We start from the raw sequence: 18285 nt of genomic DNA, 5'->3' as shown, positions 1-18285 counted from the left end.
TTACACCTTATAAAAAGCCTGTCATGTTTCATAATCCCACAAGCAGCAACATTTCAAACTCAATCAGCCCCTCGGATCTAACATCGAGTAAGTGCACTGTCAACCTGTAACGGGACGGCCTTCCAGACGAAATGCATGGCTGCCTGCTTAAACATGTTTATTATCCCCCATCTAGGTTTTGGATCTGACCTTGAGGCTTTTAAGGGCCCATTCTCTCTTTTTTTTCCTTTCTTTTTCTGGCAGCTTAAGCTAAAGGAGGCAGTGATCTGCCAGCATGCCGATGGACGAGTGCTGTGCTGCATCTGTTTACGATGCAGATCACGTCAGGCTGCTGAGGAGGGAAAAGGGGTGGGGGGCTAATGCTCGCTCGCCTGACCTGGTTGTTTCTCCCTCAGTTCATTTCTTTGTTTTCCTTCCCGTTCTTGCTTCGTTCTCTCTTCCTTCATACAGCTGTTCATTTCCTGAGTGCGACTTTGTGATTAACAGACACACATTCCCCACAGACCTCTCATATGGAGAAAGAAAAACAGAATAGGACAGAGAGGAAACATTACTCTTAAATAAACAATATTTTGTGCTAGAAAAATCAACGAGGAACACGAATGATTGTAAAACAGGGCAAACTGTTAACTTCTTTTAAAATGTAGCACCAACATTTATTTTTTTTATCCAGGAAATCAAATCTCTATTCACTCGGACTATTTTTCCGGGCACGTCCAACCGGAAGGAGACCTAAAGGTAGACCCAGGACACGGTGGAGGGACTATGTCTCTCACCTGGCCAGGGAACGCCTTGGGATTCCCCCGGAGGAGCTGGCCCAAGTGGCTGGGGAGAGGGAAGTCTGGGCCTCTCACCTTAGGCTACTGCCCCCGCGACCCGACTCCGGATAAGCGGATGAAAATGGATGGATGGATGGATGGAAATCAAATCTAAAGAACAGTAATTTAGTTGGTTTGGCAGCAGTAGCCGTTTGTCCAGTAATCAGAAGGTTGTAGGTTTGATCCCGGCTGTCCTTGGGCAAGCTACTTAACCCACCTTGCCTGCTGGTGGTGGTTGGATGGACCTGTGGTGCCAGTGTTCGGCAGCCTCGCCTCTGTTAGTGCGCCCTAGCACAGCTTTGGCTACACTGTAGCTCATCCTCACCAGCGTGTGCATTTTTGTGTGAATGGGTGAATGACAGATTTGTTGTGAAGCGCCTTGGGGAGTTGAACCCTAAGAAGGCGCTATACAATACAGGCCATTTACCATATTTACTATTGTAAACTGAAGGCAGGGTGGGTCACCCAAAATATGTCTTTAGTGTTGTAGCTAGTTTTTAAATCAGTGAACTTCAACTGGCGGCCAGACCGTTCCACCTGCCCCCAACCTTTGGGGCCCTAATGCCCCACACTTAGGGGCAAAAACTCCAGCCCTTGAACACATTTAGTTTAGGATAAATCATATGAGAATCAGATGACGGTCTGGTCTGGATTTCAGTAACCACATTTGTCTATCAAGCAGATGCTGAGATGAAGTGACAGTTTGGAGCTTTCACAAGATTTTGTCAGCCCCGATCGCTTTTTTCCAAAGTAGGAACAATTGCCATCATGTCTGTGTTGTGCTGTCCATGTTGTAGTTCCACATCACTGCATCCATAGAGAAAACTCAGAGGCTGGGAGGGATAAACTGCAAAGGTCAGTGAATTCAAAGTGGACAAGGGCAGAAACATGATAAGAGAATGAGGTGAAGCGCCAAGACCGGGGATCGCCTGGATGTGACCTGTATGCCTGCCTCCTCTCTTGCGGAGGCTAAAACAGGTCAAAGGTTAAGAAGCTTAGTAGACATTGACGGCTGCAGGAGATCAGGAGGAAGAAGACACATCATGGTTTGTGAAATCAGCGTCCTAACAGGAATCACAATGTCTCACAGAGTGTGTGCAGCTGATTAAAAAACTCTATTTTTTTGTGTTTTTGAATAGCTTTTAGCAAATTTGTGTCTGAGATCAACTGAGATGAGCACCAAAATCAGCTGTTGCTGATTACAAACAATTACAAAAAAATCCTTCACATCCCGAAAAATATAAGTAAATATATTTAAAAAAAAACTTAATTGTGTTTTTGATTAGTCAAGCAAAAATCCTGACCTCATTTCAGATATGCAATGAGAAGCCTGGTCATGCAAGAGGAGCCATACGTTGAGTGAGGAGAAGGGAAGGGAATCCCTAAAGATGGATCCAAAAGTCTCATCAACAGCTCAGAGACATTTAGTCAAACTAAAAATGGAAGTGGTACATGTTGTTGGCAGGAGGATAGACCACATCAGAGGCAGCTGAGTTCAGGTAAGACTCTTTCATAGCCAGCTTAGATTTGATTTTCAGAAGTTCTTCCCGTACCACTGTGAATATTTGATCAAGTTCATAGGACATTGCTTGGCTCCCAAAAGCTTAGAGTGGATGGCAAACTTGTAAAGACAGTTTATTTAATCATAGAGCACAAAGACAGAGCAGCAGGTTGTTTCAGTGAAGAAATAACTTTGTCTAAAGATGCAAGGCTGTCGCAGATGTGAATGTTTTTAAAGTGATTATGAACAAATGTTTAGGGATCTTCACATCTGTTAGAAAGATTCAGTAGAACTGATAAATGCCTTCTCACAGTTGCTGCTGGAACAACAGCAGTGAGGGTCTTTCATTGTTTAGTTTAGCTCCACAGATGCAAATTACATAAATGTAGAGCTAAAGTATTTAGATTGTTTTAAATCACTTGGAATATTTGTTTTCATATCTGTAGCAATAAATATGAATTTACATCTATATTTATCAAATGTGGTGGGGACTTAGCTTGTCTTTGTCATTTATAATTTTATAGTAAATAACTCAGGGCACCACCCAGTTTTGTCTGTGTGAACTGGGACACTGGATTTAATATTTATTTTCTTCTCAATGTAATTAGTCTCAAAGTTAACACCACATTTTAATCCAAAGGATGAATTCTTGACAGAATGCACCGATTATTCCCGAGAACTGCTAGACAATGATCAGGCGTTATTTACGTTTTGTGAATTTATTACAAAATCAGTTAATACATTGACAAAAGGACCAAACACAGCTTTTAGTTTCATGCATGGAATTAAGAAAAGTTTTAACCCAAAGCTTATGGCAGTGATAGGAAATAACTGATCCGTAATGAAAGTGGAAATTCGGTGACACCAGGATTATAGAAAATATTAGGAATAACTTCACTAAGGAGAACAAGTGAGTGTGTGTGTGTGTGTGTGTGTGTGTGTGTGTGTGTGTGTGTTCCTATGGGTATAGGAATACAGGAGTGTGTGTGTGTGTGAATAAGGATTCATGTGCAGCAGAGAATAAGATAAATCTTGAGAGATAAACGAAAATTTAGATCGAAAATAATAAGCCATAAAAGTTTGTCAATCAGTGGATCCCAAATCGAATCACATTCAAATGGTATTGTGACTGAATTCAAGATATCGACAAACATCAAATTGTAATCCACTGTATAGCTATAATATCATGATCAAAGTAGTGATTTACTCCCCTACTTTTGAGTACTTCCTGTCCTTAGGCTCTCACTTGACTTCAATATACCCTACATGTAAGCACTTTCCCATTGTGGACTAATCACATTACACCCGTGATTATACTCAGGCCCTGCCCTGGTATGCCTCTCTTATATAGCAACAGGAGACAGCTACAAGCTAAAATAATACACAACTCTAGCATTATATTGATGGTGTGAAAGGCCCATAGCCTTGGCATGAAGCCAATCAGGTTGATGGACTTTCTATTAGTCAGGCAAGCCATCCTATATATACAAATATGTATATAGTCTGGCCATGACCGATAGAGAGATCTCAGTCATGGGGCAGAATTTATGGTTGTCTTTCACGCTGTCTCCACATGCTATTGGACTCCAAACAATGTGACGTACTCACCGCTACGAATGTCAGTCAGTGGGGCAGTCTACCATACACTGTTGAAGAAAATGCAAGTACATCATTTTTCTAAATAAATAACTAAAGTACCTCTATCTGCTCTTGACTCAAAGAAAAGCCCAATCTAAATTATCCACAGTTGATACTAAAGCCGTTCCAAACAAGCCACCGCCATCTTCCACTTTGTCGCCTCATTCCACCCTCCAAACTGGTAGCGCTGTGATTAGCCTATTGAACCAGAAGAGCGCTGTAATTGGCTCTAGTCTGACATGCTTAGGATCCTATGAAGTGTGGCTAGACCATTAGTGATTTTAGGACAGAGAGAGATGTACTGACATGTATTCATCTTCACTGGTCTGGTCTACCATGGTGAAGAAGGAGCTGGGTTAAAAGACAAAGCTCTGGATCAGGGGTCATCAACCTGGTGCCCCAACAACCACATAAGGTGCCCACAGTGCACCCTATATGCTTTTTCATCAAAATGAACAAATGAATCAATATACATTTAAAATACATTAAAATATGTTTATTATACATGAAATTACTGTAACTCTGGTCTATTCTAGATCAAAGGTCAGTATCACTGTTAGCCCTTCGTATGGGCCAAAACTAATGAAGTAGCTCTTAGCTTCACAATGGCTGGTGACCCTTGCTCTAGGTACTCTGGTCTATTGATGTTTACTTCACTTATGACCATAAACATCAGATTCCCACTGATTAAACAAGATCCCAGATCCATATGGCTGTAATGGACTTCCTCCATAAAGGGTCCACATTCACTGTTAAGCAGTCTTTGCCGATAATACATTTAAACATTTGACATTAACATTGTTGCTACAGTATGAACAGCTCGAGGGAAGAAATGGAGAGCATTTTATTGTGAAGGATTTAAAAAAACAAAACAAAGCAAAATCAGCTTTAGACTCTGGCACTAGCTGCTCAAAAATCGTGTTCTTTGTAACAAAACATTATTTTCAGAGACAAACCCCTTTGCTTGTGAAGGCTGTGGTTCTATATAAATCATTGATTATTTACCTATAGACTTGTGTGATCCTGTGGAGAGCCTACAGTCTACACTGTAAATACTTTTTCTGGGTGTAGTACATGCAAAAAAAAAATTTAAGTTATTTTTCTCGGAAAATTTAATTTAATTTTTTTTTAGCATTTTAAACGTTTTCCATACTCAAAAACTTCTACAATTTTCCCAACTCAATATTTTTGGGAACAATTTTGATTAGGTTGGACTTCAGCGTAAATATGAGTATGTAAAACTCAGTTATTGGCTTAGATGGAAGATAAATGCCAGAACCCGCCCATTTATCCTGCAACGGAAGAAGAAGGCACAAGGCACTGACTGTTAAGCGGGACGGTCCATTTTGGAAGAGCGTGCATGCGCAGCCGAACTTGTGGATAAAGCTTTTCAAAAACTTGTAAGTAACTATTTTGACTATTTTAAGTTAATGTGTAGTCAAAATGTCACATCTAAACGATTTATATGATTGTTTTTAACTGCTCAGGCTGCTCTTAGCTAGCAATGTGTACTAATTGTCGGCCTGTTAGTTCACCATGTGGTCCGCTTTGTTACTATCAAACATCACTTTTGTGTTTATTTCAGAAACCATCATTTTCGGTAGGCTGTCACTCTTATATAGTTAATTAATGTACTGTTTTGTGGGCACTTCTTAATGTTTATGAATTCTTACAGAGCAGATATATAGCTTTAATTGTGCTTGCCTGCCTCACAGAGCTGCTTGCAAGTGTATTTTGAACTGCTAGTTATCATAACTAGCCGAAATTTGAACCGACAAATGGCGCATCGGCCATCAGCTTGTGAAAACCACGGGGGGATTTTTTACGTTTTGGTCCCGCTTATCTCCATTTTATTTATTGCTGGGGCTGTATTTTCAAATTATATGCTGCTCTTCCTGTTTCTCGTCTATGCCGTTAATTTTCTGTCCTTCACACCCGCTCGTGTGTGAGTGAGAAACGGAGAAAAAAAATGGAGAGACGAGAGGCGATTGATCTGCTGGTGTGGTGTCGAAAATATGGAGAAACTCTTGTTTGAAACTCGGTACGCCGCCTCTGTAACGTCTGCGTCTGCCACACTCGATGGATTACGCCACCGTCACGTTTGCTCTTTGTAGGTCGACTCGTCTGACTTTTCTTTTTTGTTTTAACTACAATAAATGTCTGTTTTTAGTTATCACTCCCATAAGATTGCTTCTGACTGCAAAAAAGTGTTTAAACACCGCGTGGGCCATTTAATGGCAGATAAAATCCTTAAGTAAAGATGGAATGAAAATAAATAGCAAAATTAAAATATCAATCAATTTATGGCACAACTACAGTGCACAACACCTGATTCTGATGAATTATAAACAAGAAAATGTTAATAGACATCTTCATTTAAAATTCACGAGGTAATTCACAACAAGTGTTGTTTTTTATTCACGTGTCACTGTTTTGCTTGCCTATATTAAAATAATTCAGTGTAATTAAATCATATTAAGGGGTTTATGCCATCAGTTTGGCCAATATATAACATTTAAACCATAATACTCTTTTTTTTCTTTTTTTTTTTAACAAACTCTGAAGGTGATGTACTTAAAGATATAAGTGACTCAGTTCTGAGCGACAGGCGTGCTTGACCATGAGTTACAGAGACAACATGCTTATCGTGGGCATGTGAAAAAAAGTTTTAATGCTACATATTGGCCAAACTGAAGCAATAAACCCCTAAAATGACTGAATTACACTGAATTATTTTAACTGAGGCAATTAAAACAGTGAAATGTGAATTTAAACACGTTAACACTTGTTAAACTTGGTGAATTACCTCACAAATTTTAAATTAGGATGACTTTCTTGTTGATGCCATCAGAATTAAGTATAGTGCACTGTAGTTGAGCCACGGAGTGATTTATAATACATTTAGGCAACTTTTCATACAATCTTTAAAGATTCTATCTGCCTTAAAATGATTTCCATGGTGTTTAATTATTTTTTGCTCTTTTAAGCAGGTTTATGGAGAGTGACAACTACTAAAAATTAACATTTAATGTTATTTTGTGGGAAAGCACATGCTTTTCTCTTTTTCAGCAGTTGGCAGCAGATGGCAAACTTTCTCCTTAACTCATTCACTGCCATTGACGAATAAAGTCGTTATTTTAGATCCAACCATTAACTGCCAATGACATGTTTTTACTGTTTGGGCATCGGAACGAGCCCACACGCTGAGAGAACAAACATCTGAGCTCTACGTCACACTTCACATGATCAGGAAGCAGAACGTCCATGTGTTAGGAGATTGTTTTGGGCCGTTCCTGGAAAAAAACTGAGGCGCGAACCGGAAAAGCGTCTGCAGATCACAGTTCGGCAATGGATTATGAAAGAACGGATAACACTCGAAACACGCGGATTCTTCCGATGTAAGAGGTGAGTCTCCTTTTTGTTTTGGTTGTTTTGGCGTCGACATCATCCTAGAGCGCAACGTTCTGTGACTCATAAAAAAACAGTAAAAACAGTGAGAAAGGCTGGCAGTGAAGGGCTTTACCGATCAGGTAATGGCTGGCAGCGAATGAGTCAATATCATTCAACAATTAATACATTTTTTCTTTATTTTTTCTTTAGAAGAACATCAGATCTGCGTAATTGAGGCAATTCCACAAAAAGTTGTCTTCTTTGAAGATCACATTAGGTAAGTTAAGGTCAAATATTTTAGTTTCACTAAATATATAAGTCAGTTAACATTCTGTTCTTTCTTTCAGTAACAGCTAGGGTTATTTTGAAGTGAAGGTGTATGACATTTGTAAAGTTTTAAGTATCAGGCGTGACATTAAAAGCAAACGCTTTGATGCTCCACCTGAGAATAAATCTGTAAGGCTTGTCACCAGCATTCAGACATCAATTCTGCTTGCTTCACAGCCAGACAGGACACGGTAAAAAAAAAAAAGCGCTTCCTTGGCTAAAAGCTGTTTTCTCATATTTATATACGCTCCAATAAATGCATTAAATGTAAGGCTGCTTGATTAAGTGAAATCTAATCTCTATTACAATTTGGATTTGAAATAAACAAAACGCAGGCCGTTCGCCTCCTTGTGTCTCACGTCAGAGCGGTGGGGGAGGGGCGGATATTTCGTGGCCGTGGCAGTGGAGTTTTAGGCATGGTGCAGCGCCATGCCTGAGCCTATATAGGGGAAACACTAGGAAAGTGAGTGATGTGCGCATGTACAGCATGATCACGTTACATCGACTGATCAATCATAAACTTTCCTTGGTGGAGCTAACTCACGCACCAGACAATCTGTTTTACAAGCAAAATAATTTCAAGATGGAGTGAGCCATATTTAATGTGGATTTGTGTTTGATCAGGGCTGCAAACTCCCATGCAATGAATGTGAGACATGTGTTTGACTATTTTCATGTCCCCTCCCACCATACCTCCAAATTATCTTGCTGGATAAAATAAGTTACTCTATCTGAGCTAAATTAAAGCTTCTTTCCGGAGTATTTCTCTTATCTGATGGCACCATCTAGTGGCTGGCAAGCATATCACACTGAAAATGTGTTGCTTTGTTTGTTAAAGATCACTACTTCGCGTATCTGTTTGTTTATGTGCTTCTGTAGCCAAAAACACACACACATATATTTGAATGCCTGTTTGAATGACTTTCATTACTACAGGCTGAGATAGGAAACAAGGATTTACCTCCAAGTTTTAAACATTTAATTATGTTTAAATTTAATAACTTCTCAAATTCTGTGACTTTTCTGACTTGTTTGCCCAAGAAAAATAAAGTTAAAGAGATTGAGTCATAAAGGGCAACAATCAGCCCCAAATTATTTGGTAAAAAAAACAACGCAAATAGATAAATAAACGAATTGTAAATGTTACCGGTGTGACTGTAGTGTTTTCACATCTGTTTTCTCGCCGGTTTGTTCCAGTTTACCACCTACTCGGAAATTTTAACTTCAGAATACAGTAGTAGATGTGACAAAAACATGTTTATTTTACAAGATAAACTTTTAAGGGTGCATCTAAAATCAACGTTAAGTACAATTATTTTCCGAGGTACATGGAACGCACCATGACGTCCATCCTCCACACAGCATAGACATAAGTGTAGACGCCGCACCAACCACTGCTGCATATGTTTGGCAGAATTTGCGGGTTCTAATTTTTATAAATTCTATGTAACAGGATGTTTTAGCTAGTCTTTAGCTCCGGAGATACTCCGTGGAGATCTGGAGCTAGAACGGCAAAAGAACGTGTTAATAAACCCGTTCACGCACTCCAGAACGAACACACTCACTTTTACGTTCGTCAGGCAAAACACAAACGAGTTCAGCTTTCATTCATGAAAAAGACGAACAAATTCACAAACCGTCGTTCAATGAAAGCGTTTGGGCACAACACTGATGAGTAGTATTAGTATATGTGTGTTATCAACTTTCAAAATATTGTAAAATAATCTAGATCTCAATTTCAGTCATAATAATCGTGATAACAGTTTTTAGCATAATCAAGCAGCTATAACTATATGTATTTATTGTGGGCAAGTAACAACTTAAAAGTACCTTTATAAAGCACTACTTCAAATAAACCAAACTACTGTTCCCAAAAAAGACTTTTATGAGTTAAAAAAAAACCTAAATACCTATGCTATCTCTGTGTATATGTAGCTTTATTAACTTGCACAACGATAAGCGATGCTTTTCTTTTTATTACAGATGGGATGGCCCTGTAAATTGTGCACCAAGGTTTTACCAGTAAAGACTGATATTTTAAAGCATTATAGACTGCATCATGGAACCTATGGACACAGTTGTGCCTTGCCCTGTATTCATGTAGAATGCCCATGCTCTTTTAAAAACTGGAGTTCCCTTCGTTCTCACTTATCAAGATCCCATCAAGCAGTTCATTCCCTCAAGTCACAAGTAGATGTTTCTTACACCTGCATATTATGTCAAAAACAAGGATTCCCAAGTGAAAAAGACTTTTTTGAACACCTAGGTCATCATCTGAAGAATAACGATACTGTAAAGTGTGTCTTCACAGGGTGTAATCACCAAACAAATATTTATGGGACTTTTGCAACACACAAACACAGAAAACATACTCCACATTCCTTAAAGGATTTCAAACCTGGCATTATCTGTCAAGGGCAATTGCCACACACAGAAGAAGCGCTAGTATTTGAAACGTATAGTGGGGTTGGTGATCACGGTGAAGGAAATTGTGAAGTGAGTAGGGCTAATACACAGTCTGAAGAGGAAGATAGAAGCCTTCTGGTTATTGATTATATAGCATCCCTCTTGTTGAAATTAGAAAGTGTTCATCTCGTTTCAGTTCGGTGCATTGATGAACTGGTAGATGATCTTTACTTTATTTCAAGTTCTGCTACAAAATCATCAGTTAGAGATATTGTTGTTTCACATCTAACAAAAACAAATCAAACCATAGATGAGACATTTGTTTCATCTCTTGTTGAAGAACTGTGCAAATCAAATCCTCTAAGCTTAGCACTCAATAGTGGTGGTCCTCTGTCTTCATCGTTCAGGAGACGAGATTATTTTAAAAAAAACTTTGAAGTAGTTGAGCCTATTGAGTGCATCCTTGAACCAAAAGAGAAGAGTTGTTTTCAGTATGTCCCAATTCTTCAGTCCTTGACTCAGTTATTGGCCAAACAAAATATAAGAGAAAAGATTCTAAGCAAAGAACGTGAGTTACCATCAACTTTATACAAATCATATCGTGATGCTACTATCTATAAAGATAATTCGTTCTATTCAGAAGAACTACGAATTTCTCTTCTACTGTATATAGATGATTTTGAGATTTGTAATCCACTTGGAACATCAAGAAAAAAGCACAAGATAACAGCTGTATACTGGACATTTAACAACAACCCTCTCTCATCTCGATCCACTCTGAACTCTGTGTACTTGGCCCTTTTATGTAAAGCCGTAGACATAAAAAAATATGGCTATGATCAAGTACTTGCCCCTTTGTTGAAAGACATTGCTATCTTAGAACAGGATGGGATCTACATTTCGACGTTGGGACAAAATGTAAAAGGAAGTGTGCTTTGTGTAGCAGCAGACAATCTGGGAGCACACTCAATCAGTGGACTTGTTGAAAATTTTTCTGGACCATTTGTTTGCAGATTTTGTCTTGGTCAGCGATCAGACTTTCAGATAAAGGAGGTGCGGTCAGGTGCATTTCCTCTTCGCACCAAAGAGGAACATGCGTCGCATGTATTGACCATTAAAGCAAATCCTGCTTGGACACATTTTTATGGTGTAAAAAAGTCTTGCCCATTGACTGAAAATCTGAAGTACTTCCATTGTGTCACTGGCTACCCACCTGACATACTGCATGACATTTTTGAAGGCATTGTTCCTTTGGAACTGGGTCTGTGCTTCAGTGTTTTCCTTTCTAAGAAATATTTCTCATTTATTGAGCTTAACAGTGCTATCTTGCAGTTTCCCTATAAATGGGCTGATAAAACTGATTGTCCACAGGCATTACCTGCAAACCTTTCCTCAAAAAAAAAGCTAGGAGGAAATGCTCATGAAAATTGGACCCTCATACGACTCTTGCCATTTATCATTGGGCACAGAATTCCTTTGAATGATCCAAACTGGCTTTTGCTTATGTCTTTAAAAGACATTGTTGAACTTGTCGTTGCTCCAGTCCACAATGAAGAAAGCATTGCCTACCTTGACTACAAGATTTCTGAACACAGATACAGATTCAAGGAAGCATTTCCTGATGAAGATTTCATCCCAAAGCATCACTTTCTGGAGCATTATCCAGGATTGATCAAGGCTTTTGGACCTTTGATAGCTTTTTGGACAATGAGGTTTGAAGCGAAACATAGCCAGTTTAAACGAATAGTAAGGCATACTGGCAACTTCAAGAATGTCCTTTTATCCATGGCTACAAAGCACCAACTTATGATGAGCCATTACCTGCATTCTACAACAATTGAGCCTGCACTTGGTGTTGTTAGAGTAAAGTCAGTGCCATTGGATGTCCTGCATTTAGATATTCAGGCATCAATCAAGCATCTTTATCCTTCACATGATCAAGTACAGCTGGCTGACACAGTCACATATCAGGGAACAAGATACACTCAAGGCATGATTGTGGCCTATGGTTCTACTGCAGGTCTTCCTGATTTTGCAGAAATTATTCAAATAACTATTTTTGCAGAAAGAGTGCATTTTATTTTGAGGACACTGGTGTCTTGGTTTGATGAACATTATCGTGGATATTACTTGGAGAGGACAGATCACACAATTCTCATTGAACAACAAAGCCTTAGTGATATATGTCCTCTTTCAGCTTATGTTGTTGAAGGAAAGCGCATGGTGACTTTAAAGCGCCACATCTGTCTCAGGTGTTGAGAATCATTGTATCTTTTCTCTGTCTTCAGTTTTTCAAGACATGGAGCAAACTGTAAGATTCCGCATCCTAATTGATGATCAAATAAAAAAAGTTACACTCAGCAGTGGGGTACCCTCAACTGTGGCTGAGTTGGTTGCAGCAGTCAAGGAAAATCTGTCCATCCCCACAGATATAAGTCTTCAGTACAAAGATGAAGATTTTGGTGACTTCTTCACCGTAACATCTACAAATGAACTGAAAGATAAAGACACACTTAAAGTTGTATATGCACCTATATGCTTAGATTTGACAGTTGCTGACCAAGAAAGCAACTGTGATGTATCTGTGATGTCCTCCTTTGACAGTGACAGTGCTAGTGGCTCACTGGATTCCCAAGATACTGTCATTTTGAGTCAGTCCACCTTTGAAAGGCAGAACCCCTGGCCTGCTGTGTTTCCCATTCCAACTTTTTCACACAACACTGAGCTTGCTTTGAAACAAGGCAATGAGACATATTTAAAAGAGGGCACCCCGATGACATCACCTGGTTTCAGATCTGACATCCTTGAGCGTCTGGCAGAAGCAATGTTTTCTTATACTGCTTACCCTGATGATGCCCAAAGAAGTGCTGTAGCACAGGCACTAGTTGAGAAGCATCCCTGCTTGAAGGAACCAGGGTCTTTTAATGGAATTTATGGATGGCAGCAAAGCCTGAAATACAAATGTGGAAACTACCGCACAAAACGTAGAGCACTGGGAAGTCCTGAACTCTTGATCAACTCATTGTCACAAAAGCCTGGTGATGAGCAAGAAGTTGCTAAAAACATCAAGAAAGCAAAGAGGGCAGAACTTAATTACCTTCCTCCACATCCACCTGGTGAAACAGACGACACTCTTGAGAATATGAGGCTTGAAATAATAACTGCCAGCAAGAGAAAAGACTGTGGCAAAGACATAAACTACCTGATGACCAGGACATACAGCTTGAGAAGAAAAGAAGTGGTTTCTCAGTCCCCAAGGGTGACAAACTTTATGGAAAGATGGCCCGCTCTCTTCGATACATTTCAGGTCAATGATTATTATTCATGTTTTATTACTGTTCTTTATTTACTTAGTTTAAAGCATTTACTGATAATCATTTGCATTTTTATAGATAAATGCAGAGTTCCAAAGGTGCACTGCTGTTCCTCTACAGTCTACATTCATGTCTCAGCTGGATAAATGTACTCCAAAGCTCCTGGATTTGTTCAGTGCCAAGGGAGGAGCAGTTGGTCAGCGCATCAAGAACTTATTGATGGAACTGATACAGGTGAGTTAAAAAATCATGGTATTACATTAAGTCATCTGTATTCATTTTCAGTTTGAAGTTTTAACTTTGGTTTCAAAGCCCTGAACAGTCCACCTGTCTGAGCATCTAACCCCATACATTAGGGCTGCTCAATTAATACAATTTTAATCACGATTACGATCTGAGTTTTGAACGATTATAAAAACAAAACAAGCCTCCTGCTCATGTTTCACGTGTGAATCACTCCTGGTTTGGACTGAGCTCATGGGTAAAACACTGCTATTTTGTTAGGTGCTGCGTTCAAGTCCAGTGGAAAGAAGGGGTAAGATGTGACTAGGGCTGCCACAAACAACTATTTTGATAATCAACTAATTGCCACTTTTGTTGACCATTAGTCGACTAATCACGTCATGCAAAAAAGTATAGCTTTTTCCACAAGATGCTTAATATAGCCATCATTAGCTACTAGATTGAAGTGTTATCATTTATGTGCCATCTAATAATAAAGACAAGATGATCGCTTATCAAACAACTTTAAATAACTTTCTAACCTGTTAATACAAATGCTACACAGTAAAGGGAGATAGGCACCAAAAACCAAAATAAAATGTATTTTTTTTTAAAAGCGCTCATAGAATAAACGTCGACTATTAAATTTGTAGTCGACTACTTTGTTTAATTTCATTTTGTTGATGTCATCATGAAGAATCGACTAATCGTGCCAGCAATAGATGTGATCTAAATTGTGTGGGGCAAGGGCTTTCTTGTTTGCCAGCCACAATTTTTGGAATGTACACATATGTGCAGTGGGCTTGATTGCTTGCTTGGTCTAAATCCATAATGAAGTTATATTTCAACCATTTTGCTTTAGGTCAGTGATCCCTACTTATAACTTTTTGCTTATGTGTGGCTGTTTTTCGATGCTCTGCTTCTTTTTGTGGAAATTTGGTTATTATGATGCTTTTTTTGTTTGTTTGTTTGTTTTTCTCGCTGTCATCTTTTTTGTCGTCTACGTTTATGGTGCTTTTTTGTCTTTCTGTGCAGTACTTTGGTAAGTTGTCATGCTGTTTTTTAAACTGATTTATTGTATGGAAGCTTAGTTAATGCTAAATCAAAAGTTACTTTCTTACTTCAAAAGATCGCAGGTGCAAAAGAAAGCAATTTGATGTAAATAAAAATTAATAAAAATAATGCTACGTCTAAATTATTAGACCTTTTCTATTGATATCAACCTTTTACTGGGAAATACCACTACACACGTTTTGTTTGAATGTGTATGTATCAAAAAATTGTGGGTAGTGTGTCAAAAAGAGACTTTTTTTCTGTTGTCAGAATTTTAATTAATTTAATGACTTTTTCATTAACTTTAGGACACAAATGTCTCCACTGTGCAGAAGAGAGACGTAACTCTGAGATGCCTCATTGAGTACATGGGAGAGAGTGGACAGGAGCTCATCTCGGACTACTATGTAAGTAAATTATTAGGGCCAAGATTGAATCAATCTGTTGCACAAACTGGATTTGATAAGTAATAAAATAGGCTACCCTAGTTTTGCATAGTTGTTTTAATAAACATCCACAAAGTATAACCTCCAGGATGATTGAGCACTGAAATTCAGCCGTTGCGCCTGAGCCTATGTAAGGGAAACACTGATGTGTGCAAATGCATCTGTGTGTCTGCTCTGTTTTCACAAATATCCAGTGAGTTATGGGGAGTCGCTGTTCATGTTAACGAGCTCACTTTAACGTTGATTGGTCAAATATACGAGCAAGTTAAGTTTACGTTTACAACAAAATAAACAAGTTTACAAATCGTTCAGTGAACTCTTTAGGCACAACAATGCCATGTTGTACTTGTTAACCTTTCCCTTCTCACCCCCAAATTCCACTACCTCCGCTCCGCTGCGCTCCGCTCCGACACGAACGCCGGAGCAAAATCGGTCCCGTTCTAGTCAATCAGAGCAATTCCACTACTGCGGCCGTGCGCCGCCCTCTGTTCCGGCGTCCGGCAAAAATAGAATCGATCCTATTTTCACCGGACGCCGGAGCACCTCCGCAGTCAATGGACAGAAATCACAAACACCCAACAGGAAAAGGAGCAAGCAGAAATTCCGTTTTTCACAATACATCGATAAACAAAAGGCGTTTTTTGTTTCATATGCACAGATTTAACAACTTTTAACAACTATCAGTGGTGGCTGAAGTTTAAATGCACAAAAATAAGCCATAAATACAGTTTCCACTATCAAAGTAGTCACACTTTGTTGATCCAAACACTGCTGATCTCTCAACACAAATGATGGGCAGATTAAACAGTTCATGCCGATGCTTCTCCCACACAATGGGTGTTTGGATCTAACTTCCGCGTTTACTGCTCGGACTGTATCGCAAGATCTCGAAAATCCCGCGCATGCTTGTTTGCCCACCTCAGGTCTCCGCACCGGAGCGGAGCCGTTGTAGAGCGGGTACCAGTAAAAATTGAGTTCGGAAGCGAGCGGCTGCGGAAGGCGGGGGCGGACCGGAGCGGAGGTAGTGGAATTTGGGGGTTAGTCGTACATTTGCAGGATTTCCCCCAGCGCTTTATAAGCCAGGCTTTGCTTGGCCACCCGACACGAACGGCACAACAAAACTAGAGCCCTCCATCATCTTATACTGGTGAGAAACAGCAGCGGAACGTGTGCAGGGAACTCCAGCAACAAAGGAAGAACTCAGCACATTACAGTCCTAATAAATTTAATACATATTAGAGAAACATTTTAACCAAAAAACTCATCTATATTACTGACTGTTGATGTTGAATTACAGTTCAAATTCCATAGCCATCATCCCACACTGATGAAATTTATCTCCGCATTTGACCCATCCCGATGAAGGGGAGTGGTGAGCTGCAGCAGTGGCTGCGCTCGGTAACTATTTGGTAGTTTAACTCCCCAATCCAACCCATTAAAGCTGAGTGTCAAGCTGGGAGGCATTGGGTACCATTTTTAAGATCTTTGGTATGACCTGACCAGGAATCAAACCTCTATCTCCAAGTTCCAGGGCAGACACTCTACTACTAGGCCAGGGGTCGGCAACTCGCGGCTCTGGAGCCGCATACGTCTCTTTCATCCATCTGATGCGGCTCTCTGCTTGTAAAATAATTAATGAATATTTAATTACAATGTATTTTATTTTACTGCATTCATTTTTTATCTGTAGCCAATTCTAAATGTAAAGATTGTCTATGTAAACCTGAACAGGTCACCTGCTTGTGCGTAATCAAATGTCTCTAGGCGCTTTCTGAGCTGAAGAGGATGTGAGGTTCTGGACCGTTCCTCAGACAGGCTCATGGATGCGTCGTAGTGTTGGAGACAGGAACAAGCGCTATTAAGCCAAAGATTCATAATCAGGGAACATTTTCTAAGTGACTAGTCTCTGAGAGACCGGGTTTAGAAAACACAGAATCTTCCTGCATGGTTCTGGTTCTGCGATGCGTTCCAAGCCCCCGATCTACACATCTTCAGCTTGCTGTTCACCATACGCATGCGCTGACGGCGAGCTGCGCTGAGCTCAGTGTCCATCTCAAATGTTCTGATGGTTATCTTTTCCTGATTGATGTAGCTACCTCCACGATGTGTGTAACGATAAAAATGTCAGCGCATCTGTAGGCTTGAGATTTCTCCGTCAAAATAAACACTCAAATACAGGAAATATCCGGTCCGTGCGAACCCTGTCATTTAACTATTTTGCCTTCTTGTGAAGATGGTTGCAAACAGAAACATTAAACCTGATTAACACCAGAGCCACGCACATTGCGCCGTTATCTCAGTCAGTGCGAATGAGGAAAATAACAGAACTGATTGGATTCTTGGGTGTGAAAGGTTCGGGAGCAAAAAAGAAAGGGCTCACGGGCCAGATGTGGCCCGTGGGCTGCCTATTGAGTACCGCTGATGTAGATGAACACATACAATTTAAAGCTTTTTTTTATTTTATTTATTTAATGTTAGCTCTTCAAGTCATGCAGCATTTGCATTAAAAATGCCATAGAAATTAATGTTACTGAGACACAAATAAATCTGGCTAAAAAGTCAGGAACTGATGATTTTGGTATTTGTGTTAATTTTTTTAATTGATGTTTTGCCATTGTCTTTGTTTGTCATTAAGGGAAGCCCAGAGACCAGCGTGCACGAGGACCTAAAACTGCGCAGCATGATGATCTACATTTGCCATGATCCAGATGCTGTAGGAATAATCATCGAGGGAGTGCCGGTGCTCACTAATCTTGGCAGTCTAGCCAAAGCATGCAGCATGCTTCTCGGTCTGACATACGCCCTGAACCTCCAATATCCTACCAAACTTGTCAAAACGTTTGAAGTTTTTCAGAGACTTTTTGTGGGTCTTGATACACTCCGCCCAAAACCAAGCTCCAGGTACATGACTCTGAAAAACAAACTTCTTACCTAGGCAGCCAACTTGAGTGTGGCCCCTACACTTCTGAACAGCAGGTCTGTTGTGTTCGTTCAATAATAAAATGTGTTTTTCAATGACAAAAGGCAATTGTTCCAGATATTGCTCTGGGTTGTCATGTGACAGTTTTTTTAAGCTGAGACGGGTTCTGTTCAAAAGTAGTTTGGATAACACTTGAAAATTACTTGTTAAATGACTTGTTCTTTAAAGTGAAATGTCAAGTATATAAACA

The 18285-nt window shown here is 39.7% G+C and overlaps 2 protein-coding genes across 7 annotated transcripts in view; both read left to right on the top strand.

Moving 5' to 3' along the window:
* cdh4 (cadherin 4, type 1, R-cadherin (retinal)) overlaps window positions 1-18285 on the top strand; it is a 343579-nt gene that overhangs the window by 62224 nt on the left and 263070 nt on the right. The window lies entirely within an intron of this gene.
* LOC139068888 (uncharacterized) lies at window positions 5268-18249 on the top strand. Of its 3 annotated transcripts, XM_070549455.1 has the most exons (6): window positions 5268-5357; window positions 7558-7624; window positions 12369-13387; window positions 13473-13628; window positions 14978-15076; window positions 17751-18249. In XM_070549455.1, exons 3-6 carry the CDS (start codon window positions 12380-12382, stop codon window positions 18048-18050), a joined length of 1563 nt encoding a protein of 520 aa, XP_070405556.1. In that variant the 5' UTR covers window positions 5268-5357; window positions 7558-7624; window positions 12369-12379; the 3' UTR covers window positions 18051-18249. The 3 variants fall into 3 exon arrangements, with proteins under 3 accessions (XP_070405556.1, XP_070405555.1, XP_070405554.1); XM_070549454.1 differs by lacking the exon at window positions 5268-5357 and having other exon boundaries at window positions 7486-7624; XM_070549453.1 differs by lacking the exons at window positions 5268-5357; window positions 7558-7624 and having other exon boundaries at window positions 12159-13387.

This window comes from Nothobranchius furzeri, chromosome 3 (genome assembly GCF_043380555.1).
Source record: "Nothobranchius furzeri strain GRZ-AD chromosome 3, NfurGRZ-RIMD1, whole genome shotgun sequence".
NCBI classification, from domain to species: Eukaryota; Metazoa; Chordata; class Actinopteri; order Cyprinodontiformes; family Nothobranchiidae; genus Nothobranchius; species Nothobranchius furzeri.
This window is presented reverse-complemented; position numbering and strand designations above follow the sequence as displayed.